This window comes from Chiroxiphia lanceolata, chromosome 3, assembly GCF_009829145.1.
Source record: "Chiroxiphia lanceolata isolate bChiLan1 chromosome 3, bChiLan1.pri, whole genome shotgun sequence".
Taxonomy (NCBI): Eukaryota; Metazoa; Chordata; class Aves; order Passeriformes; family Pipridae; genus Chiroxiphia; species Chiroxiphia lanceolata.
Genome location: NC_045639.1, coordinates 66989254 through 67014589, shown reverse-complemented (window position 1 = coordinate 67014589; position 25336 = coordinate 66989254). Strand labels below are relative to the sequence as shown.

General features: G+C 37.5%; 1 protein-coding gene across 1 annotated transcript; it reads left to right on the top strand.

The window, feature by feature from the left end:
* Nucleotides 1-33: 33 nt before the first annotated feature.
* On the top strand, nt 34-20795 carry KPNA5 (karyopherin subunit alpha 5). The gene is made up of 14 exons (XM_032682018.1): nt 34-181; nt 2009-2142; nt 4417-4518; nt 4601-4700; nt 5466-5560; nt 6349-6480; nt 6730-6818; nt 8103-8202; nt 9786-9949; nt 11027-11105; nt 12047-12172; nt 13233-13360; nt 14990-15168; nt 17115-20795. The coding sequence occupies exons 1-14, from the start codon at nt 178-180 to the stop codon at nt 17300-17302; spliced, it is 1620 nt and encodes a 539-aa protein (XP_032537909.1). The 5' UTR covers nt 34-177; the 3' UTR covers nt 17303-20795.
* The last annotated feature ends 4541 nt before the right edge of the window (nt 20796-25336 follow it).

Genomic DNA, 25336 nt, shown 5'->3' with positions numbered 1-25336 from the left:
GGGCGGGCGCGTGCCGCGCAGAGCCTGCCGGGAGCCGCGGGCCCGGCCCCCGAGCCAGTGCGGCGCGCGGCGGGGCGGCGGCCGCCATCTTGACCCGGGGTACGCTGCCGGCGCCGAGCGTTCCGGGACGGGGAGCTCTCGCTTGGAGGGCGGTGGGCGCCTGGCGGCTCCGCTACGATGGGTAAGGGCGGAACAGCGCTAAGAGCCGGCGGGCAGGGGCAGGAGAGGCTGCACCGCTTGCGGGGCGGGGCGGGGTGGCGTGGCGTGGCGGCGTGGCGTGCCCGGTGCAGCCGGGCTCCCCGGCGGAGGCCGGTCTCTTTCTGGCTCTGGCTGGGCACTGCCCGCACGGCAGCTCGGCCGGGACTGGGTCGGGGTCGTCACGCGCTGTTCTCCGCCTGCTCGGTCAAGAGGGCTCTGCCGTCATCCCGCTTCCCCCCCCCTGCTGCTGATGGAGGGGACTTTCCCACTCCTTCTTCTGGGGACGCGGGTGAAGAGACTCGCTACTCGCTGTGTGTGGCCGAGGTGTGTGTAGGGGGGTGTCCGTCCCCTCGGACTGCCAGGTCAGCCCTGATGGTCTCGGACTGGTCAGTCCTGGAGATCTGGGCCGGTGCGAAGCCCGTGGGCAGCGTCCGACCGGGGAGGGGGCGGCAGCCTTGTGGAGGCAGGAAGGGAAAAAAAAAGTAGCATGATAGGTCTTAGTCTAGGCACAGCAGGTGGGCGAGATGCAGGATATGGTGGGTGGAGGAATTTGGTGATAAAACGGGTGTAGTTTTGCAGCACAGAAGTGCAGGCTCTCTTGAATCTGAATGCCGAAGGTATGAAACCAGGGGCTGCCAGTCTTCTTGCCCTTATGATGTCTATACCAAAACCCCTGGGGGGAGGGAAGAAGCTATAAATTCGGAAGTTTTTCTTTTTGAAAACAGTTTTTATGAGACCTTCCTTCCCGCTGACCTTCTGTAACTCTTTTCAGAGCTGGTGACTGTGTTTCTTTGAATGTACACTTTGCTTGGCCTGACAGTTTTATCGGCACAACTGAATTAGCAAGGTGTGAATGATTGAGAAAGGGATTGTGTTCTAGGACTAGTTAAGCCCAGTAGCATTATTGGAAAAGTTATCTTTTTAAATTATACCTCAAAGTTATGTGACTGTTGCTAGAAATTTGCTTTAGACAGTGGCACACTTAGCGTTGTGGTCCAGAGATGGCAGTAGTTTACTTAGGTTCTTGTGAAGCAAATACGTTTGGTGAAACAGGCAGCTGAGTCTTTGGGGTATCTAGTTGATGTCAGCCTAAGTCTGCAGTCTATTTTGCTCTCGTAGCTTGTGTTTATTGCTCAGCAGTCCTTGGTGCTGCTGATATAAAAAAGACCCCAGACCAAACAAACAAAAAACCCAGAACTGAAAACAAATTATCTCAGCATGGAAGTTGATGGAGAATGTGAGTGTATGCCCATCTGGGTGCTACTGACCCTTAAAATATTTTTCTGTGTACAGTTTAGAAGGAAATGTAACATAACCTTTAGATCCTGTTGTGTTTGCGAGATAGTGAAAGTAAAGAAACAATGCCATAAGATATTAAATGAAGCAATAATTACTGTAGGTTTTCTTCTTGGTTTTGTCTTTATCAGTAATACATTTAATGTCGTCTTTATGAGAGGAGAAATGCAAATTTCTTTACTTGCTGACAGAATAAAAATTTAGCAACATAATATCTTTGCTTTTTGTTTTGCAGTTTGCTTGTAAGACCCATAATTTCTTTTTACAGTAGCTTATGCCCTTTAATGATGTATCTGGTCCTTGAGATGAACTGTACTTTAATCTGCAGTTTAGAAATGCCTATCTAGGTAAAGATTTTTCTGTGATTTCTACCTTAAAGATTTTTGTTGATGAACTGGGTATTGCAAGCAAATACAGGAATATATAGCTGCTGCTCTTGTAGTACAAGAGATGACAGGTTTGTCTTGCACAGTCTGACCTTTTGGAGTAATTTTTCTTTTTTTTTTTTTAATAGACAACATGGCAAGCCCAGGTAAAGATAACTTCAGAATGAAAAGCTACAAGAATAATGCACATAATCCCCAAGAAATGCGCAGGCGAAGAGAGGAGGAAGGAATCCAGCTTCGGAAACAGAAAAGAGAGGAGCAGGTAAGTATCTTGATGAGCTGTTAGTTGTTCAGTGCTTGTGAAGCTGTATTCAGATATGTGAAGGGACTTGAGCAGACTCATCCCGTGGAGTAGAATCCAGAGCTCCAAGTTGAATCTCTGGTTTCTTTGCAGTCTTGGGAAGCACCAGGCATATCTTAATAGCATCATAAAATAGTGAACTTTTAACTTTAAATAGCCCTTTTAAGTCACTAGGACACACAGAGGAGAGACCTGTGACTTTAATCTTTAGTCTAGGTTTACACATGTGAGACTGGACTGAAAGAATACTCTTGTTTCCAGTAAGGATTTGAAACCTTGCATTCTCTTCCAGAGTGTGGGTCAAAGTTTTGCTGTTTGAAGGAGGAGGATTATTTTCATCTTTGATACCATAGTGCAAATTGCCCAAGAGGTCTCCTACAGTAACTTAATAAAGTGGCTACCAGTTAATGTCCCTGAATTTTTATATAAACATTTGCAGTTGTCCTCACTTAGTGATCAGACTATGTGGAACATTGTATAATTTAATAGTTTGTAGTAGTTCCTGATCCCAAAATGTTTAGTAGATTCTTGCCAGGAAGGTAAGGAATATAGTATGTTTTTCTGGTCGGTCTAAAGTAGCTGAAATTGTCTCCCAAGACCTAAAGCATGTCCCAGGCACTTATCTACAGTCTACTCTGAGGAATGCTTACACATCTAGTGGGAAAGTGGTGCTACTGCATGGCAAAAGAATTTAAGTTATTTGGGCCAGAAAAGTAAAAGTCAGAAGTGGTGTGATACTGGAGCATTTACCTGTGAATGGATAATAGTTCCTGCTGAAAGTTTTGTTTGTGTATTTTGTACTACACACTCTCTAGATAAATTATGAAAATAACGTGTGTTTCCTCTCCTATGCTGACTGTTGTAACAATGAGACTACTGTTATGTTCTCCTTGATCCTAGTTTGTTGGACTGGTGTTTTGAAGCTCTTCCTGAAGTGGGGAGAACAAATTTATGCAGGGAGATGAGACTGCTTTGGTTCAAGAAGAAATTATGAGTGGTAGATAGACCAAACAATAACAGTTTATACATCAAGAGCTTCTGCATCCTTGTTAAGTGCTAGAAAGAATGTCTTCTCTTCCAGAAGAGGAAGTGTTTTTTCTTCTTCCTTTGTGGGTTTAAATGGAGTTAAACCTTATTTACATTCAGATTCTGCAGTTGTTTTGTGTCCAGGATTATGCCCAATCAGAAGTGTGTTGAACAAGGGAGAGAATGCCTTGTTTTAGATTCGTGTTTGAAATAGAGCTAGATGTAAACATGGAGTTGTTTCTGCAGTTTTGGAGATGTACAGCAGCAGAAAGCTAGGTCTGTAGACACCTAGAGGACAAAACCATCAGGATTTAGTAGGTGGTTTCATTCTTATGCTTACGGGTGAAATCTTAGTCGATGGACTGAGATTCTATCATTTATATTTAAAGGTACCAACATAATATGCTTAGAATTGTTAATTACAGTAGCTGTAAGTGTAATACTGGAATAAAGATAAAAATTTAGGTTTGGCTTCTAGAAGAGAACAGGCCAATGTGAAGGTTTTGCTTGTATGCCAGAAAATGAAGAGACACTCATTAAACATAGCATATTAAATACTACAGTGCAGGTATGTATTTTGAGCATAGGCAGTGTGTGCAGCCAATTGTAAAGGAATTTTTGGATGCAGAGAGCGTTTAATGTTACATAGTTTGAAAGTTCACCTTTGAAGCTATGCTATTTTTTCTCCAGCTGTATTAAAATAATGTTTCTAGTTTAATGTTTCTACAACTCTGTGTGAAATGCAGTTGAGGGGAGGAATGCAGTGTGCTGAAATACAAACATTGGCTATGTGTTGATGATTTTAACCTATAAACTAAAAATGGGGAAAGTAGCTTGTAGAGTACTGTTTCCTGCTTAAAAATGAATGCTAATTATAAGGGATAAAAAAATCAAAGTAAAAAGATCTGTATCTTCTTTTTCTTGCAAGTGGAAAAATTTATGGATCTTTGATAACTAATAAGAACTTCAGTTTTTAAATGTCTATCTGAAGTGTTCCTGTGCAGTTTGTCAAGATATAGATATAGTAGTGTTTTTCTCCTTTATGCTATTTAAACTTTTGTGTAGGATTCCCTTTGCATGGATGAGTAGGAAGGTGAATAGTTAGAATTCTTTGACTGGTATTGGTGAAAGCGTTTCTTCAGGTGTATGTCACCAGTACCCACTCTGTGGTAAGTTCTAACATCTCCCAAATATTTTTCCTTCGTTTAGCTGTTTAAACGCCGAAATGTTTCTCTGCCGGGAAATGAAGAATCTATGGTAGAAAGTCCTATTCAGGATCCTGATGTCAGCTCTACTGTACCTATTCCAGAGGTAGATACTTTAGAGTGTGTTTGGAATGTTGTCTATTAATGCACATAGTACTAGACATAAGAAATCTTCCTTGCATTTTTAGGAAGAAGTTATTACAGTAGATATGGTACAGATGATTTTTTCAGATGATCCTGATCAACAACTCACAGCAACTCAGAAATTCAGAAAATTGCTATCTAAAGGTAGGGAAATATTGGCTGATTTTTCCATTTGCTTCTTTCTCTCTTATTATGAATTACAGTCATTTAACCTTTAGTTATGTTTAACTTTAAAATAGAGCTTTCAGAAACTTCTAGTTCTGTTTATAGAGAAACTGTGCCAAATCTGTTCCGACCTAATGGCTAAATACAGAAAGCTTCGTTATTCTAATGCTAAGTCTTTCGGACAAAATAACAAAAACAAGGATGTTTTGATTGAGGTGTCCAGGGCAGTAACTAGCTGCACACTAACGTGTGTAATTGTTGCAGTGATTCAGTTGCTGATTCTCATTCTGTAATCAAGGGGAGAAAAATTATATGCCTGCCAAAGAACACTTGCAACTTGTTTTTGTAGGGACTGTAAGACATGCTGGTCTCAATTTAAACTGGTATTTGTATAGCATGACAGGCAAAGGTGTGCTTGGTCATTTAGAATAGTATCTAATCATAATTGCTCTTCCACTGGCCTGAGCTATTGGTTGAAGGAACAGTGTTTTGTGTTACTAACATGTGAATGGACAGTAGTATGTGTTACTGTTATTATACATAATAGGGTGTTTACTAAGTTGTAGCACTCTGTAGTGATGATCCTGCAGTCTTCTCAAGTCAAAAGAAGTAACTCCTTCATTTGAAAATAAAATGGTTGAATGAAATTATGATAAGAACTGCAGATCATATATGTTTTGTGTTATACTGAAAAAGTAATTTATTTGATCTTTTTACACAGATAAGTTTGTTTTTATTCCCTAGAACCTAATCCACCTATAGATGAAGTCATACAAAAACCAGGAGTAGTACAGAGATTTGTGAAGTTTCTAGAGAGGAGTGAGAATTACACTCTGCAAGTGAGTTTGGCTGGTACTGATTGGGGGTTTGGAATGGGATTTAGAAACCTTGCAAAAGAGCTTTGGAAAGCGCATGTTGTTCTGGTGGGGTTTTTTAATAACCACATTTGATTATTTTTAACCGCTAAAGCCATACATTTTAGTTATTGCTCCTAAAATTGTGACTTGACTCTTGCGAATTTCACAGTAGTCTTTAGAGTGATGTGTTCAGCTGCACAAATAGTTGGGTGTTGAAAACAGATGTTCAAGAGGATTTGCAGAGTTGTATGTTAAGCATCAGCACTGATGTTTTGCTTGTGTTGAATATTTTTTAGTACTTTTCAGATGAAATCTTAGAAAATAATAAAAAATGCAGAAAACTGAAAGACTTGTTTGAAATAGAAAATCTTTGCGAAATATCTAATTAGCGGTAGGAGTAACTAATTGTGTCTACTTGCCCATGGGAATGGCAGTTAGGCCTTGTGGACATTCGTACCAAAATTAACTTAATATAGAGTAAACAAAAGGGATTTTTACTAGTTAATAATGATTTGAAGTCTTTCTTACAGTTAGTGCTGTAAGCCAAAACATAAAAATAATGGAGCTACTGAAGGTTCTTACTAAATAGAGATTTTGTCAATGCCAAGTATTTTACTGAATAGAAAGTACTCTAAAAGTAATTGCATTTCAGTGTCATAGGAAAAAATTTGGAAAATTAACCTCTGCAGCTCTAATGTCAAACTGTATTTCATTAATTTAAATTTCACTGCTGAGTGTTTTAACATGGTCATCTTTGTGCTCCTCAACAGTTCGAAGCAGCTTGGGCCTTGACAAACATAGCATCTGGAACTTTCTTGCACACCAAAGTTGTAATTGAAACTGGAGCTGTTCCCATTTTTATTAAGTTGCTTAGTTCAGAACATGAAGATGTACAGGAGCAAGTAAGTGTTTTCTTGAGGGGTTTTATAATTCCTTAAAATTCCTTTATGAATGTCTTTTTTGGGGTGTGTGGGGTTAGAGAGGGTGCTACCAGTTGATCTGTCTCTAGAAAGATAAAAATGTACTGTCAGTGTTTTTTTCCCTCATGGATTTTTTTCTATTCTATAACGTCTGCGGTAGAAAGTATAGGTTATCTGTAAAAGTAGATTTGCAAGCATGTATAAATTCACTTGAATGCTTTGCTTTTTAAGGCAGTGTGGGCTCTTGGGAACATTGCTGGTGATAATGCAGAATGCAGAGACTTTGTTTTGAACTGTGGAATATTACCACCCCTCTTGGAGTAAGTATTGTAAACTAATACTGTAACTATAGCATACATGTATTGATAACTGTCAACTTCAACTTAAAATATACTTGAAAAGAATATAAGCTTTTTTCTAAATTGAGAATGCTGCTTTTTTTATTATGTCGCTATGAATCTAAGTGTTTTGGATTGTGTGAGATTCATGCATATTTTTAATTAATTAGTCCATGACTGGAAGCTTTCCAATGTTTGCGAAATGAGAGAAGTGTTATTTCACAGGTGTGAAATGTCCGTGTTATGCAGATCTCTGTGTTGCCAGATTTCTGGATATATAGGCTGGAAGCCATGATTTAATTCACACTTGTGTGTTTCCAGCCAACTGGGCAATAGGGTGGTTTCCCCACCTTTGGTAGCTCCAAGCTCCAGTCTTCCTATTTATCCATTTGCTTGTTGAGATGAGCTGAGAGAGTAGTTGTTACATGAGCTGTGTTCCACTAGAAGATTTCTCTTCATTAGGAATATCATTCCAGCCTTTACATAGGCTTATGATGGTATGGAAGGTAGCTTCATCACAGGGAAAAAAATTGCACAACAAGAATTTTGTCCAGTTTATTACCTCTTAAAGTAATGAAATTGTAAAATAGCTTAAAATAACAGAGAAGAGTGTGATTGCCTTCATCAAGGGTTTAAAGGATTAACTGTTTTAGACATTTTGGTCCACATCAGGAAGTGAACCTGATTTTTCAGATATTCAGTCTATCAAATTTCATTCAAGGGAGGGCCACATCTCCTAGCCCCTTCTAATCATCATCATCATCATGGCCAGGCTTCGCGGACAAAGATTTAGGAAGGCTCTATCTATTGGTACAGGCACGCTGGTGGCTAATGAGGCCAATACGAGACAGACATATCCGACTGCAAAAGGCACAGCAGAAAGACTCCTTAGGTGGTATATTCTGCAAGACACGATTCTTTCTGCATTGTCTTTTCTCCTCGAGAGTGATCCTGCGTGCCCCTTCTAAAGACCCTCAGAAAAATTAGTTGAATGATTTTTCATATAAGCAATGGTTTACTTTATATGCTTGTGCTCTATATGCATATACAGTGAGATGTCCCCACAAAATAATCTGTTGAAATTCAGTTGATTTTAGGACTGTAAATGTAAGACTGCAGCCCGTAAACTATGAAGAGAAATTTCAACTAGTGCCCAGTAATAGGACTTCTCTTCCAGATTTGAAGTAGTGTTGGTAATAATAGACATGAAATTACTTAACTTTTTAATAAGAAATTACTATTTTTATTGTTGTCTCTCTTTCACAGGCTGTTGACAAATTCGAATCGTCTTACAACAACTAGAAATGCAGTCTGGGCTCTCTCAAATCTTTGCAGAGGAAAGAACCCACCTCCAGACTTCAGTAAGGTATAATAAAGTAGTAATTTTGAGAAATCAGAAAGCTAAAGAATACTTATGTTTGTAGTATTTTATAACAAACAGAATCTTTGAATCTGGATATAGACTCCATTTTATGTTTTTAATGTCCTCACACAGTTTTGTCCGTCTGTTGTATCTGGGAAAAATCATCTACTTTGATACCTATCAACAATAAAATCCCATCACCTAAAAACTTGAGACTATAGTTAGTCAAATGCAAATAGTCATTCACTAGTGTGAAATGATGGACAAATTATACATTCAGCACCAAACCGTTTGGGGCTGTATTTTCTCCAGAACTGTTTTGGAGGATATGAGTTATGATCGAAGCTTCTTTAATTTTTTTTTTTGTTTATTTTATGATTGTGAGTGCACACTGCATGATTAAAATTTTGAGTTTTCTGCTCTGTTAGATGCAGTTAAATCAGAATATGACGACAGGAGTGATTTGCCTGTATGCTCTCCTCTTTTTATCTCTTCTCACTAGTATGTGGTTATAAAGACAGGATCACTGTAGAGGATAGTAGGAGTTTTAGATTCTTATTTTCAATATGAAATTAATTCCTGGTAAGGTTAATGACATGAAAAAACTGAACGTTGGATATGCTGGTAAAAGAGAGGTTAATTAATCATTGATCTGGAACAAGTTGACCTCATGAGTTAGTAATGGTACTTAATAATTCTTGAACAGATAATAACAGAAAGGGGGGATTTCTGATGTCAGTTAATCAATTACCTCACAATTGCTCTGCCTAAGTTAAATTTTTTAGTAGTGTTTTGTTCTGGTAGAGAAAAAACAATAAGATTTCTTGCCACTTGAACACAAAACTTCAGAGGAAAAGGATGCCCTGTAAGCAGCTGCTGATAAGAATAGGTCCTTCGCTTTTTACCCTTTGCAATAGCACCAGTTGGACACGTAATGGAGGCTGAATTTGCATAAGCCACGTAAGGTAAAAAATTAAGTTCTGCAAAGAATATGAAATTCCCAAGGTGTACAGCAGAAACCTGTCAGGTTCCAAATGGTGTTAAGATGGTCTAGTTTATTTGGCTTTGTCTGTGTGTATATTACTGGAGATAAGGGCAGAGGGCACAGCTGCAGGGAGAACCGAAATCAGACATTGCTTGTTTGATTGGTTTGGTGAGTGTTGGGTCCTCTGAACTACTCTAAGTTGGTTATTGCAAGTAACTACCAGTACTCCTACAAAGACAGCAATAAAAAAACCTAATTTTATTTCTTTGGAATTCTGTTCTCTAAGTGATTAAAAAAAGCATTAGTAATTCCTGATCACCTGTTTACCTGTAAAAGCAGATGTGTTTTGTTTAAGCTGAGCAATTATATACTTAATATAATATCTGTAAATAAATAGGCTGTGAATCAGCATTGATCCAATTTGCCAGTTTGAATTGAATATCTAGTTAATCAGAAAGTGTTCCACCTAGGTCCTGATTCATTAAAGAGCTTGTGTACTTTGGCAGTAAATAGTTTTGCACATTTATGCCTTTGCAGAGTGTTCTCTGAAACTTGAAAAATACGGAACACCTAATTTTATGCAATATTTTCTTTAACCTAGGTTGCTCCTTGTTTAAATGTTTTATCAAGATTGTTGTTCAGCAGTGACCCAGATGTGTTAGCAGATGCTTGCTGGGCCCTCTCCTACCTTTCAGATGGTCCCAATGATAAAATTCAAGCTGTTATTGATTCTGGAGTGTGTCGAAGATTGGTAGAGTTGCTTATGTAAGTATTCTCTTCACCAAATAGATCTCTTACTGTTAATATTAAAATTGAGTTCTTTTTTCTCACCTCAAGTCTTTATTTTTGTGAGAAGCAATGAACATGAATTCAGTCCGAAACCTTTTAAGCTGCTTGCTAGGTTGCTTGGCTCTTGGGATTATTCCTGAGACTGACAGTGAAAAAAAGTTTTCTTCACAGTATTCCTTTGTATTCTTTAAAATTTAATGCAAGATTTCATATACATATAGGAATAGAAGGGTGAAGACTGAAGACCAAACTTGAATTGGAAATTAATTTCTTATCTTATTTTTGTTTTAATGTCACTGTTGTATTTTCCTTTCTAGGAGATATAATTGCAATATAGACAGTTCTTGGACTCAACAAAGTCCAGAGGCAGGCTTGAACCACTTCTGAACTGTTCCAGTATATTTGGTTTATGGTTCATTATTTTCCTTGAAAGGAAGACTAAATCCCTGTGTTCACATGAGACTGTAGAGTGGGTCAGGGATAGTAGTTCCCAGTATTGACAGCTCAGCACAGTTCCCTGTGAAAAGCTCACTTGTATAGCTGTCGGAAGAGGTGAAGGTGAGCTTCTCTTCCGTAGAAGCTCCAGGACAAGTGAGTAATTTCCTTCCTCCACACCTCAGGCAACTGAACATGGACTTCATGTGTACTGGCTTCTAGGATTATTGACCTACAAAAGAGGGGAGTTCGCTTAACAAAGGGAGGCTATTAAGTTTTAGTATACACCAGATAACACCCCTTTTGTTTATGTGGATGTGGAATGATGTATGTTCCAGTCTTGTATTTAGTAACCCTTGAGCTTGGTGAAATGGATCTGCTGAGCTGATAGATTGCTCTAATTTGTGTTGTTCCATAGGGATGTCCTTTCTTTGAATCAGCAATGCAGTTGTGGGCTTGCAGTAGTTAAAGTTGGCTAAACAGAGGGGAGGTGTAATAAGTAATGCAGTATTTTCTATAACTAAAAATTTAGCACCTGAAGGAAACCGTAGTTCACTGAAAATGCAAAATTATACTTTAACACTTGGTAATATCAAGTAATTTAATATTTGTCTCCAGGCATAATGATTACAAGGTGGTATCCCCTGCATTAAGAGCAGTTGGAAATATTGTTACTGGGGATGATATCCAAACACAGGTAAGATTAGTTGATTAAAAAAAATTATTTGGCAAGACAGAATTTTGTAAAAATTGTGGCAAAATACATGTCCAGTACAGATATCTGCATACGTCACTGAAAGAGGCTCTGTAGAAATCTATCGTTAATTTGACAATTTAGGCTGCTATTTTAAACATTAAATTAATGCGAGAATGAACTTTTTTTTTTACACCATTGTAGACAGTGGATTGCTTTGTTCCTGTATGGTACTTTGACTGTTGCTTCCCATTTTTTTTTCTCCTCTTTACTGGGGGTTCAGTTAGTTATTATGGTTCCCCTTTTTTCAGTCTTTAAAGACAGTCAGAGTTTTCACTTGTAAGCAATTGTGATACACAATTTGTCTATGTATTTGTATGCGGTAGTCTTACTGATGTAATTTGTTCTAAAGATTTATTTTTTTTTAATTTTAGGCAAAGTAATTGAGTTTGAAGCAATGCAGAAAATATGAAGTCAGGTCGTGCTTTAAAAAGAACGGTGTCCAAGATGCTGACAGAATTAGTGTAAAAGCAAAATAAGGAAAAAGGTTAATTACATAAGTTGTGAGCAAAATCCTCTCTTCTGGAGTTAAGAAATTACACAGAAAACCTTTGTCTCTTAAAAAGAAAAAACCAACAACAAATAACTACAAATTACTAGTACACTTCTCAGTTATTTTGAGTTACTCATATTTTAGCCTTAAGCAGCCTTATTAAGTCTTTTGGTCTGAACTTAACAGAAAGCAGATTCTTTGAAATTGCTGGATTGTCAGTTCGCGCACTTGAGCATTGAACACATAAATTTTGCAGGATGTTGTCTATCATACTTTGTATAATATAAACATGTTGCAAAATCTTTTGAAGTCATCCCTAAAATACTCTTTTTTTTTAAAATATATATATGTATATTGTGCAACCCAATTTTCAATTCTCAAATTATTTTAGGTGATTCTAAACTGCTCTGCATTACCCTGTCTCTTGCACTTGCTTAGTAGTCCCAAGGAATCCATCAGAAAAGAAGCGTGCTGGACCGTTTCTAATATAACTGCAGGAAACAGAGCTCAGATTCAGGTAAAGCATGTGAACGTGTTACTTGGTTGGTTTTGTTTGCATTTTACTACTTCACCTGTTTTCCTTCACGAGGACAGTTATGTAGATACTGCATTGACTCCGCATTATTTTAGTTGTGTCTATAATTTTACCGAACTTAAATATTTTCTTCTAAATTTTGAAATACTATTTTAAAGAAAAATAGCTGTCATGATTTGTACCAGTGAAGCTGGTAAATTTCTCTCAAAGGGATTTGACTTATGCTTATAGAACAAACAAAAGGATACTTCTCTTAGATCTGATATGAAGAGTTATATTTTTCCTTGTGGGAGCATCACCTACTGCTACATTCTCTATAATTGTATTCTGCATTGTAATATATGTATTAAAGTAATAAGAAACATTTTTAAAAAGTTGAAACAAAACGTCTCGCATAAATTTGTCCAGTGAAAAGTGGACCGATTTGGAATGTTGATCATGTTTTTTTGATAAAAAACCTGTGTAATTTTATCAGTGCTGAGTTGTATTTTTGTGGAAATTACTAAAATCCTGACTATTGTTGCAAGTGTCTGGAGCTACCTAAAAAAGGATTCTAATGGATACAAATGAGAATTCTGGATCAGGGGACATATTTCAATATGATTTTTTTTTCTCTTCTACATCAATCAGAGATGAAAATGTTACTTCTTGATGTAACTTAAAATATGTAATGAAGTCTCCGATTACAGACATATTCTCTCTATGGAGACCTCAAAACTAAAATGAAAGTTTGTTCCAAGGCTTGATCTTCAGTTCAAAAACCAAGGATGTGTTTTGTGATTTTTAAATGAGCCAATCCAGTAAGCAGTGTCCTGTCCACCACAAACAGAGAAATGGAAAAAGAACATATTGTAATGGCTGCTGCAGTGCAGTGTCAGAATAGTTCTGAATTTCAGTTTAGCATTTCTAGTTTGTATGGCACCTTCTAACAAAATATTCTTTGCTTTTATATCAGCAGCCATCACTAACTGTTGTACTTAAGGTTATTAGTGTTTTGAAATCTCTATTAATTATCATAAAATACTGCAATTTCATCTCTTAGGCTGTTATAGATGCAAATATTTTTCCAATACTGATTGAAATTCTTCAAAAAGCTGAATTTCGCACCAGAAAAGAAGCAGCGTGGGCCATAACTAATGCAACATCAGGAGGAACCCCTGAACAGATCAGGTAAGTTTGTGCATGTTACTATTTTCTCTGCCTAAGTATCTTCTCTAGGGCATTTGGATTTCTGGATTTGAATCTTGACAATCATAGCAAGAAAACCATAGCCTCAATTCTTGGAGCTGTGCAGGGACTAAACATAGAAATTCAGAAAAATGAGAGAAATACGTGCAGCAAACTTAATAAATTGACCAATACTGCTTTGTGTCAGTGGTATTACACCTAAGGCTTTCACAGGGTTATCTTCCAGAGCTGATATTACATTGCCAAACACAATTGGAACAGTTGATGAACAGTTTCAGTGTTTGAAAATGGAAAAATTTGGGTGGGTCATTTAGAAAACTTGTGCAGTGGGATTGTGTATTTGTGGAGAGACTTCAGGAATTTTAGTGGCTTCTACATGTATTTTAAACTCACTATAAGTATTATTTTAAAGCAGATATCTAAACTCCTTTTTCAGAACTGAGTTTGGTTAAAATTTTACTGTCAGTAGGTATTATATGCTGCAAAAATAGGACTTCTTGAATTGCCAGAATAAAATACTCTCTGGTTTCTCTGAATATTGTCAGCATCATCATCACTTATAAATCAACTTCTCAATTACTGATTCAAAATTACTGTATTATTTGGAAACCAGAACTGAAAGTGGTGTGATAACTCTTCCAGCATATTTGGGAGATCTGTTGCAATAAGTGCATGTCCATTTATTTAAAATGTAAATAATCCTGGTTTTCTTATAACCACTAAGTGTTATCAGAGGTAAAGTGTGTTGGTATTTTTTGTTTATTTTTTTAATTTGATCACTTGTATAATCTTAATATTTAGCATTTAAAAAATTTTAATTCAGGATCTTCAAACATTTACTGTTCTAGACATAGTAAATGTGCATGAAATACCATAACAATAGTTTCTCATCAAAAATAGTTATATTATCAGTGTCGTGAGGTTTTAGCCCTTCTAATGTCCTCAAGGTACTACTGTCTAACTGCAGGAAATTTAAAACTACTAAATAAACTATATTTAGGCAAACATTGCTGTCTTCATTTTACTTACACACTGGAAACAGGGACACAGGTTATGACTGCCTGAAATTTATACACAATTTTGTTCAAAATTGGGAAAGGGAATGAGATACTCAGAATCCCACTATTTTTTCTTTATAGTTATGTCCTTCCCTTTACTGCAAGTGATGCTAAGATCTTCATGGACTTCTAGTGTGGACTGTGTTAGCACAGAGCAGTGTCCAATGTTCTTATGTGTATCTAAGATGTTTACTTGATATCTTTACTACTACAAAATTTTGACTACCGTAGAAAAGAACTTTCAGCTAAAACTTTTATATTCAGTTAAACCCATCTGAAGATCATAAGTGAAAAGAAGTTGAAAAGGCTGCGGATTCCACACTCCAATTAGGAATACACACGTTAAATTTTCTTATTAAGATAAATTGTAATATTTATTCCATTTCAGGCTAAGTTTATCTTTGTGTTGTTGCATGTTTTAGAAATTCTTTTGTTTCAACCACTTTTTATAGCAAAAGTAAGTACCAATAGTAGTAGACTGGCATGTCAGAATAAACGTGCTGGATTGTCAGTTCTTCTTTCCCCCTCCCTCTGTTTTTCTTCTGTTACAAAGGTATTTGGTAGCACTAGGTTGTACCAAGCCTCTTTGTGACCTCCTCACCGTGATGGATTCAAAAATAGTACAGGTGGCTTTAAATGGACTTGAAAATATTCTGCGTCTTGGAGAACAGGAGTCTAAACAAAATGGAATGGGCATTAATCCTTATTGTGCCCTTATAGAGGAAGCATATGGTAAGAAAATACTTCTTATAAAACTACATACCTGAACTTCTGTATTCCAGACTGTAAAAATAAAACCATTGTGAGTAATTTTGAAATTTGTAGGTAAGTTTATTACAAGAATTACTTCAAGCATAAGCAGACATAAGATATCATAAATGAAGTAATGTAACATGGTGGGAAAAGTTGTTAAATACAGAAAACATCTGGGTGTTTTATCTGTGGTCGGTTTATGAAATGTCCCCTTAGAGAAACATTCTCAGAAGTATTTTAACACAGGTGTCCTAGTCTATTGGAGTCATTCTTTGCATAAGTTTATCAGCTATTCCTAAATATAATTTTTATAACTTTAATACTGATGCCTTAAGGTCCTTTTAGTTTTTTGATTTTTCTAATTTTTCTAAGTTTTATAAATAGTTATATAGCAGAAGTAGATTTTAAAAAACAGCAACATGTATACCTTTACCCTTACCCCTTACCCTTAACATAGTAACTACACACATTCCCCAACCCTATTACCCCATTCCATGCTCCCCATATCAATTATCCCTTGAATTCCATTAGAGAATGTTTAGTCTCTTGTCAAGGTAGGCCTATTCTGTTCAGGCGTCAATACATAGTCCTGACTAGTACAGTTTCATTACCAACAGGGGTGCAAGATCAGGGTTTGTTTTACTGATTCCCAAAGTTGGATCACTTTTTAGCATAGTAAATATCAGTAACAGCAAAATCAACTTCAGACCATAAAACTGAGCAAGTTTTTCCTTGTGATAGTATTTTCTTATTATTATTATAAAAGTTATTGAATTGAACCATGTTTTAAAGGCAGACTGTCAAAACTAATTGTGGAATCCAAGACTGGAGGCTTTTGATTTAGCGAAATCAGTGTTAAAATTGGCTTATAATGAAATTGGCATTATTTATGGAGAGTTATTTTTTTTGTAGCTCTGACCCAACAAAACTGGCAGACATTTGTATTTCAGAAACTGCTAGTAACAGTTCTAGTTGACCACATTATATCTGATTAGATGGTAGTGACTCTTCTGTAAAGCAGTCTTTGAATCTGAATTGCCTGTTACAGAGTTTTATTTCTAAAATCAAGTGCATAGTTGAAGAACTTTGGAATTTAATGTTTAAGAGGAATAAACACTGAATACTATATTGAAATTTGTTCTGTTCCAGATTTTGAGTTCATTCATAATTTTAACTGTTGAATATCTAGGTTCTCTTTTTTCCCTTACCACTTAGGCATAGGCTGCTGAAGCTGCAGAGTATAAGTTCAAGAAGGGAAAACAGTTTATTATATCACCCTCACTGCTTTTACCTCTTAACTTAGGCCTTTATCTTGGCCTTAATCCAACTTAAGTGAAAATTGAATTATTTAAAATAGCTAACCAGCAATTTTGTATCAACCTAACTGACAGCCAAAGATTTAATTCAGCCAACAGAGGAGAGGTTATGTCCTCTAGCTTGCACATGATAAGCCTTTGGAAAGATAATATCTTCAAATCTCCCAGTTACATTTGAAAAAAGATACCAGACTGTGCCAGTGACGACTACATGACTGGAGATATAATTTAGAGCTGGGGAAGACTGAAAGAGTAAAAGAAAAGAAACTGGCATATGAGAAATTGTTATAGCAAACAGTTTTATGCTATCCTAATTCTATACAGATTCAATTTCCTTATAGGCATGGCATGTTTCTTTGGAGATACTACAGCCTGCTCCCCAGTTTAACCGATATGCTTTTAGCATAGTTTTAAAATTGATTTGGACAGCAGAAAATTAAGTAGAAATACATGGGTTAGGAAATTAACAATCAATGATACTGAATTAATTGAGATGATTTGGGATTGCATTTTTTTATTTAAGAAGTACCATGCTGTAAGCTGTTTCTCTTTGAATTCATCATTCATGTAAGCTACTAGATTTTTGAAAATGTTTTATTTTGAATTTAGGACTTGATAAAATTGAATTTCTTCAGAGGCATGAAAACCAAGAGATCTACCAAAAGGCTTTTGAACTTATAGAACATTATTTTGGTGTTGAAGAAGAGGACTCTAGTATTGCACCTCAGGTGGATGAAAGTCAGCAGCAGTTTGTGTTTCAACAGCAGGAGGCTCCGATGGAGGGTTTCCAGCTCTAAACTACTGAAGTGAATACAAGCATAAAATTTAAACACTTGTACGGTTTGGGTTTTGGTTGTTTTGTTGTTTTTTTTTTTCTCAGAGGTCTTTTCTTCCTGGCCAAAGTTAGAGGAAAAGCTGAATATGTTTTGCAGAAATAGATGAAGAAGCAGCTCATGCACTTTCATATATTGTGTTAGAGACAACTGTTCTCTGTTTTGTATTTGTGTTTTTCATTATCTCCTCTGTACAGAAAACAACTGTGAGTAATCATGTCTAAAAGCATTAAGTGTGATTTAACAAGAACTGTTAAGCTAAGACTTGGTAGAATTTTAGGTAGTGGTTCTGAATTTTTCATATAGTCTCAAACTTCATATCAGCAATACAGTTACTGACAGTTGCATTTTTGGCAGTAAGCTTGACTTGCCCAGTCTCTATCAAATCTACCTCTTGTATTGAAGCAGAAACATTGCTTCAAAACCAAGGCATGAAATAAAGAAGAGCTTGTAAGAAGCTGAATTGGAATGTGAAAAATATTTATTTAAATTGTGAAACTTTTATGCATTACTTACTTTACAACACACTGTTGAAGTTTATTTATAAAATGTATTTAAAGACATAATAGATATACGTATATAATGCTAATTACCTGATATAATACTGAATATATGAAAAAGTTTTTCCTGAATTATGTGGGAAGAAGACTACTTCAGAAGTTTTCAAATTGGAATCAGCAGAGAGCTTGCTGGTCATTTGATGTTGGCTCTGTAATGAAAGCTGCTAAATGACATTACAAGTCAACCACAACTGCAGTACTTTGCAGTGGAAGCAGTTGCTGTAGTTACCACAAGAATGCTGCAATTATGAATGACAGAGATGGTGATTTGCACAAGTCACCAAGCAGATGGTTTACAGCTGTCTTCTGTCAAAATGTGGTAACACCACTTTAGTTTGAGAAACGTTGTTTGCCTTTCTAGTACAGTAGCTTCTTAAAAGTTTAGGCAGTAGGTGTTGTTTTTTGACCAAATATGCTACCGCCACTTGAATTGTTCCTTAAGTTAACGAATTCAGTTTTCTTTTGCTAAGACAATAGAAATACTGCAGTGAAGAATGAATAGTGAGTCACTCCTTTCCAATTGAAGGAAAAGTTTGTTGTACTGTAAATAGCATTAAGTATGTGGACACCAAAACTAACTAGAAGTTATTGTCATCTAAATATTTAGGCTCTACAATATACCATGTTTGCTGTTAAACACTAAAAGAAATAGAATTCTGATATTTTATGTTAACAGTTTTGAATACAGAAAAATGTATGCTCTGCTTCAACTTGCATATAAGTAGTGTTTCTGGTGTATTAGTAGTATATATTGTTTGGAGAAATTAATACTTTGGGTTATCTCTGAAGTATTGCTTTTTTTTGTTACCTGTAATTAATGTATTACCATCAAACTCCTGGGTTAAGTGAAATCCTTGACATATGAGAGCATTTCATGCTTCATAAAAAGCTGCAGTTTAAACTTCAAATCACTCACCCATGGCACTGTGCTTGTCACTAAACAATATTTTAATGCACTGAAAAAATACAGGTTAAAGGTGGTATCATTTACAGTACCGTTTTATATTTAGAATTTTTTTTACATGCAAGTTAAGATTCTAAGATGTTTCACTTTGCTGTTACAGCAATATATTCTATATTGTAATTGAATGTGGGACTTGAAGTGGATTTTCTAAAATTAATGGTCAGTTTTGACTAAGATGTAACTGGGAGGGAAGAAACCTCCCTTTGAAGTCTTTTTAGTGGAAGATAGAAGTATAAGAAGTGTATATAGGAGTGCTGTTACTTTATGAACTCTGAATAATGAGATATTTTAGCAAATGACACTTTAAACCTAGATTTGTACAGCATACAACAGTTTTGAGTAGTGTGTTAATATTGAGTACACCTGCCAAATTTTCGTATAATGTTAGGTGATTGTAGTTATGCCCTTTTTACTCTCATAGTTTTAGGTTTTCATACACCAACCTTCCTGCATTCACATGCTCCCCCCTTCATCCCCCATCTATCAAAGTACAGGGTAACAATCATGGAAATCTACCGAGATTAGTAGCAAATGCTGAATTTCAATATTGTTCTAATGTAAGAAGATTATTCAGGTAACAGGGTATTTCTTTGTTTCTAAAAACCTTGTTTTGATCACAACCAGCTGTGCCTGCTTTTTATTTGAAGAACCCTGTAAAAAGCCTCTCAGATAAGCCTCTCTTATTTAAACCAAATCTGAGCTCTGAAAGTCTTGGTTGAAAGACTTGAAAATGAAGAAAAGAGGGGACATTTAAAGTATTCTATTTATTTCGAAGCAATGTCTTCAGTTGTGTGAATATATTGTTCTATATGTGTGAACAGTTAGTGACTGCACTTTACACATTTAGATAAACTGTATTTCATACCTCTGATACATTTAAATGGAACAGTTTAAAAGGGAACTAAAATCGGTGAACTTTGGATAATGAAAATCATTATTTAAACTCAACATTTGGTTTACCCTAAAATTGTTAAAAAATAATGCTGAAAATCCTTTAAAGGATAAATATACAGGATGGCCTCTCCTATCCTATCACTGGATTTACTTCATACAATATAAAATCAGAGATTATGACTTAAAGTCAACTCTGTTTTACTCATTTGCAGGAAGGGGCATGATTGTGATTATGTTGCCTAAACAGATGAAACCGATATGGAGAGAAAAACCAAATAAAATTCTGATATGAAAGTGTCTTAAAGTTTGCTATCTGACAGAATCTGAAGTCCCTCATCAGTTACAAAGTCTATTTAAAAATAAAGGGTTTTGGTTTTATTAAAAGGGTACCATTTGTTCCGTTTAAATGTGAATACTAACTAGCTAATCTATGCAACTATGCAGAGCATAAGATTTTTTTATTAGTTCCCTTCTCTTGTTACAGTGAATCATATCTAATTTTTTCATCATTGCACTTTTGTCCAAGGACTGGTTCATACAACTTTTTAATTTTCTAGTACTTGCTTTGAACACTGTTGCTAGCAGCAATCAGAAAATAGTGATAATGTTGGCACAGAAATGTTAGCTGTAGAACAAGTTTGCAACTGGAAACTATTTATTGTTGGACCTGTCTTTAAGAAAATAGTAAAGATGCACTATTGTCTTTCCTCTGTGGTTAATTCTCGGTTGGTTTAAATTTATTAAATTGTACAACTGAAGATTTTTGTAATAAGTGTGAAAATGGATATGTGAACTTCAACTGTGACATTAAGAGTTTTCTGAAATCTGGAATGAGAAATTTCAGCAACTTACGACACAATGTCTTCATATAATGTGTGGAAACTACATTACCTATATTAACTTCAGATAGTAATAGTGCATCTTTAAATCCAGGCCAAAGGCCCATTACCCTAACAGAACACATATGAGTAGTATGCAATATTATGGAATGTTAAGTCTCCAAATACCGTACAGAAACCAATAAAACCTATTTTACAGATGTTTATCGTATTTATTTAGTGGTTCAATAAGTGTGGCTTCTTAAACTAGGAAATGCAAATACCGTTTTGAATACAGCATTGATGCAAATGAGTTCAAACTGTCTGATTTGCGTGCTGAAAAACTAGGCACTGTCCCAGATAGAAAACTTTGTGGGTTTAAGTATTTTGTCATTATCTAACTAAAGATGCCTGATATTCTTACAAAACTACCTCATCTCCTTTAAACTGAATTACTGCTTTTAAGCATATGCAAAACATTTTAACTAACTTTAACTATATGCAGCACGTACACCAAATATCTTCCTAATAAAAGAGACCCTCCCTTTCTTTTTGTGATGCTGTAACTACCCTTATTGGCTCCAGTGTGTGCATACTCTTGTCCGTGTATGGGTGAAACTCGCTAATTGCTCTCAGCAACAGTTAATTTTGCTCCTGGAAGGGCCTTTGGCATTTCATATGAAGTTACTTTGCTTTTGACTCCGCGGCTAGCGCAGCCTCCTTCCGCCACTTGGCCTTCTTTGCCAAGTTCCAGCTTGTTAAGGACTCGTGACGTGCAGCAGCCTGTGGAAGTAAAACATCTGAAGAGTAGTGTGGTAGGAGTAACAATGCACCCACGGGAAAGCAACCCAACCTCAGGAACGGACAGCAACTACTTACATACTGGGGGCTGACAGAGACCAGGTCAGCTAAAACTTGGGTAGGTGTAAGCTGCTGCTCCTGGTTTAGGTTAGTCTACTTTTCACAGAATTCCATAATTTGAAAGTATGCTACATGGCCATACTAACCTTTTTAGCTGAAGCAATCACTGCAAAGCAGGCAACAATTGAGAGTCCAATCATGATGTAACAAGCTTTCACTCGGGCTTTGTTTCTTGCCTTGTCTAGCATCTCTGGCCTGCAATTAAAGTTGTTGAATTGAATAATTAAAAAGCAGTAAAGTATCTGTTCTTCAAAGCATCACACACATAATATCACAACTGAAAAATAAAATTACCTTCTGAAACAAGCATCTTCAGCTTGCTGTGGTTGGTTATGCACCACTCATTTTCTGACCCTAATCCATTTCCCGTGGAAAAGCAACATTTAATGGATTTAGGCTGGTTTTTTATTTATTTATTTATTTATAAGCTGAAAAAATTGCTCAGGCAATAAATATTTGCATTTAAATGAATACACCAGAAATTGTACCTTAAGCTCTGTTTAAACATAGTGAAAATTAAGGGGGTTAATCTGTTTTAAATAGATGCAGAAATAAATGTGGTATCAACCTGATGGGATGAAAGCAAGTTCCTTTTATTCAAAATTCACTTTAGAAATCAATTACTGTCATATCTAAGCTGTCTATGTGGTGTCCTGTAGGCTAAGGACATTAAATACATGGATTGGATTAAAGCAGAGTTTGTACTGCTATGAGTTAGAGGTTTTAGTTCTTTATTAAAGCAGCAGCCTTGTAGAAAGTGGGCAGCTGATGTCAGCCACATCACTATCACAGAAATGTACACTTAAACAAGAACAAGCTACATGATTATTTTTGCTGGTCATCAAAGGCAGAAGTAGTGAGAACTTCTGCCCTCTGTTTGGCAGTAGTTGCTGCAAGAGAGATGTACAGCCCAGCAACCTGCATTGGTGCAGCTCCCATTTCCACACTCCTCTGCTCTGAGCAGGCTGCTCAGAACCAGCAGTACAGGAAATCATGAAATTGTCCCAAAACTTTCAGCTCGGTCTTTTTCCAAGTCAGACATGTACAGTTGCATGGGAGTAGAGTTTTTAAGATGTTTATAATAATGCTGGCTGTGCACCATTTTCCTTTCATAAATCATCATGGGTATTCTTTTTATATATATACATATTTGTAAGGATGTGCGGCGGCGCAGCCCCAGCTGACCCCAGAACATGTGCATGTGGCACGGCCCCGGACGGCCCCGGGCGCTCAGGCCCAGCCCCAGGTGTGGAAAGGAGCGAGAGAGGGGGAGCTTCGCCGGTGTGGACTGTGCCATCGTGGGAGATGAGAGCGGGAGCCCAGAACACACAGAAGAGAAGGACAACTCTAAACCTGGACAGATGGAGCTCGATCAGTCCTGTAAGGCCATCCATCTAAGAGAAGGTCACTCTAATTAAACCTACGTCCTGAGGACCTCGCTGCCACCATCCAAGCTCGCTTGGCCCTGGTAGATGAACCTTAGTATTAAAGGGTGGGTTCAGTTCCGGGCATACTGTATCTCACCTAAAAAATCCATTGCACGGGCTTGAAGGCCTTACCCACATTTGCAAAGCCCTGTATCGACATGTCCTACAAATGCAGTCACACAAAGATCAAAAGACAAAGGCATATACACCTGCCTCCAAAGGTGTAGCCAAATTAACTCTAGCATGCTGGAACATCAGAACCATGCTTAATTCTGTGGATAGCTGATGTCCTGAGCGTCATTCTGCCCTGATTGCCCATGAACTGTCACATCTCAGCATCGACATTGCTGCTCTCAGCGAAGTTCGCCTTCACGAGGAAGGCAGCCTCAGAGAACATAGTGCTGGCTACATACTCTTTGGTCAGGTAAGCCCAGAACTGAAAAGCATATCTCAGGAGTCAGCTTTATGATCAAAAACTCTTTTGTTCCTAAACTTGAAAATCTGCCGACAGGTCACTCTGACCTAATTATCTCCCTACGCCTTCCACTACACAAGCAACATGTCCTCTTTAGCATATATGCCCCAACTCTCCAAGCTGACCCTGCTGAAAAATATAAATTTTACACCGACCTGCGCCACCTTACCCAGAAAGTTCCTGCAGATGATAAGATCATTATCCTTGGTGATTTCAATGCCAGAGTAGGAAAGAACTTTGAAGCCTGGAAAGGAATATTAGGCAAGCATGGTGTCGGAAGCTGCAACGATAATGGTTGGCTTCTGCTAGAATTCTGTGTGGAGCAACAGCTCACCATCACTAACACTATCTTTCAGTAGAAAGATACCCTGAAGACAACATGGATGCATCCCAGATCCAAACACTGGCACCTCATCTATTATGTCTTGGTGCGACGGAGAGATGTCCGCGATGTCCACCACACCCATGTGATGCCCAACGCAGAATGCCAAACAGACCATCGACTGGTGCGCTGTAAACTTAACCTCAGTCTTAAATTCAAACCTAAAAGGGGCAGTATCCCAAGGAGGAGACTCCAAGTTAACAATCTCCAATCAGCCACAGTGAGAAACAAATTCCAGGCTAATCTTCAAACTAGGCCTGATAACCATTCCACAGATTCTACAGATACCTCTCCTGTAACACTCTAGCACCATATCAAAAACAGCATCCGTCAGTCCTCTGAAGAAACCTTAGGGTTCTCCCTCAAGAAGAACAAGGACTGGTTCAATGAAAACAATCAAGAGATCCAGGAATTGCTGAGGAAGAAGAGAACCGTCCACCAAGCACACCTTGCACTGCCATCCTGTCATGTAAGAAAAACAGCCTTTCACATTACATGCAGCAAGCTCCAACAGACACTCCGTGACACCCAGAACAAGTGGTGGATCAATCTAGCTGAAAAAACTCAATTATGCACAGATATGGGTGATCACAGAGGATTCTATGAGGCCCTGAAAACAGCATACGGGCCTACATACCAAGTCCAAAGCCCTCTACTCAGTGCTGATGGTCAAATGCTTCTGACAGATAAAACCTCCATTCTGAATCAATGGTCTGAACATTTTCAGACCCTTTTCAGTACTAGCTGTGTAGTCCAAGACACAGTCATTCAGTCTTTCACACAACAACTGGTGAAGTATGAATTGGATACTGCCCCCACTTCAGGAGAAACCCTCAAGGACACTCAGCAGGTGAAAATCGGCAAGACAGCTGGGGTTGACGGAATTCCACCTGAAGTCTGGAAACATGGGGGCCTTGCACTCCGTGCTAAATTTCACAAGTTCATACTACACTGTTGGGAACTAGGCGAACTACCATCAGACCTTCGAGATGCAGGCATCATCACCCTATATAAGAAAGGAATTAAATCAGACTGTTCAAATTACCGTGGTATCACTGTGCTCTCCATTGCTGGCAAAATCCTGGCAAGAATACTCTTGAACAGACTAATACCTGCTATAGCAGAAGAAATTCTACCTGAAAGCCAATGTGGTTTCAGAGCCAACAGGAGTACCACAGACATGGTATTTGTTCTCAGACAAGTGCAAGAGAAGTGTAGGGAACAGAACAAAGGTCTCTATGTAACTTTTGTTAACTTGACCTCACCAAGGCTTTCGATACCGTGAGCAGGAAAGGTCTATGGTAGATTTTGGAATGTTTAGGTTGTCCCCCAAGTTCCTCAAAATGATCATCTCACTCCGTGAGGACCAACACGGCCAAGTCAGTTATGACAATGCACTTTCTGAGCCCTTTCTAATAACTAATGGTGTGAAACAAGGCTGTGTTCTCGCACCAACCCTATTCACAATCTTTTTCAGCATGATGCTCCAAAGGGCCACAGCAGACCTCGAGGATCAGGATGGTATCTACATTCGATTCCGTACTGATGGAAGCCTAT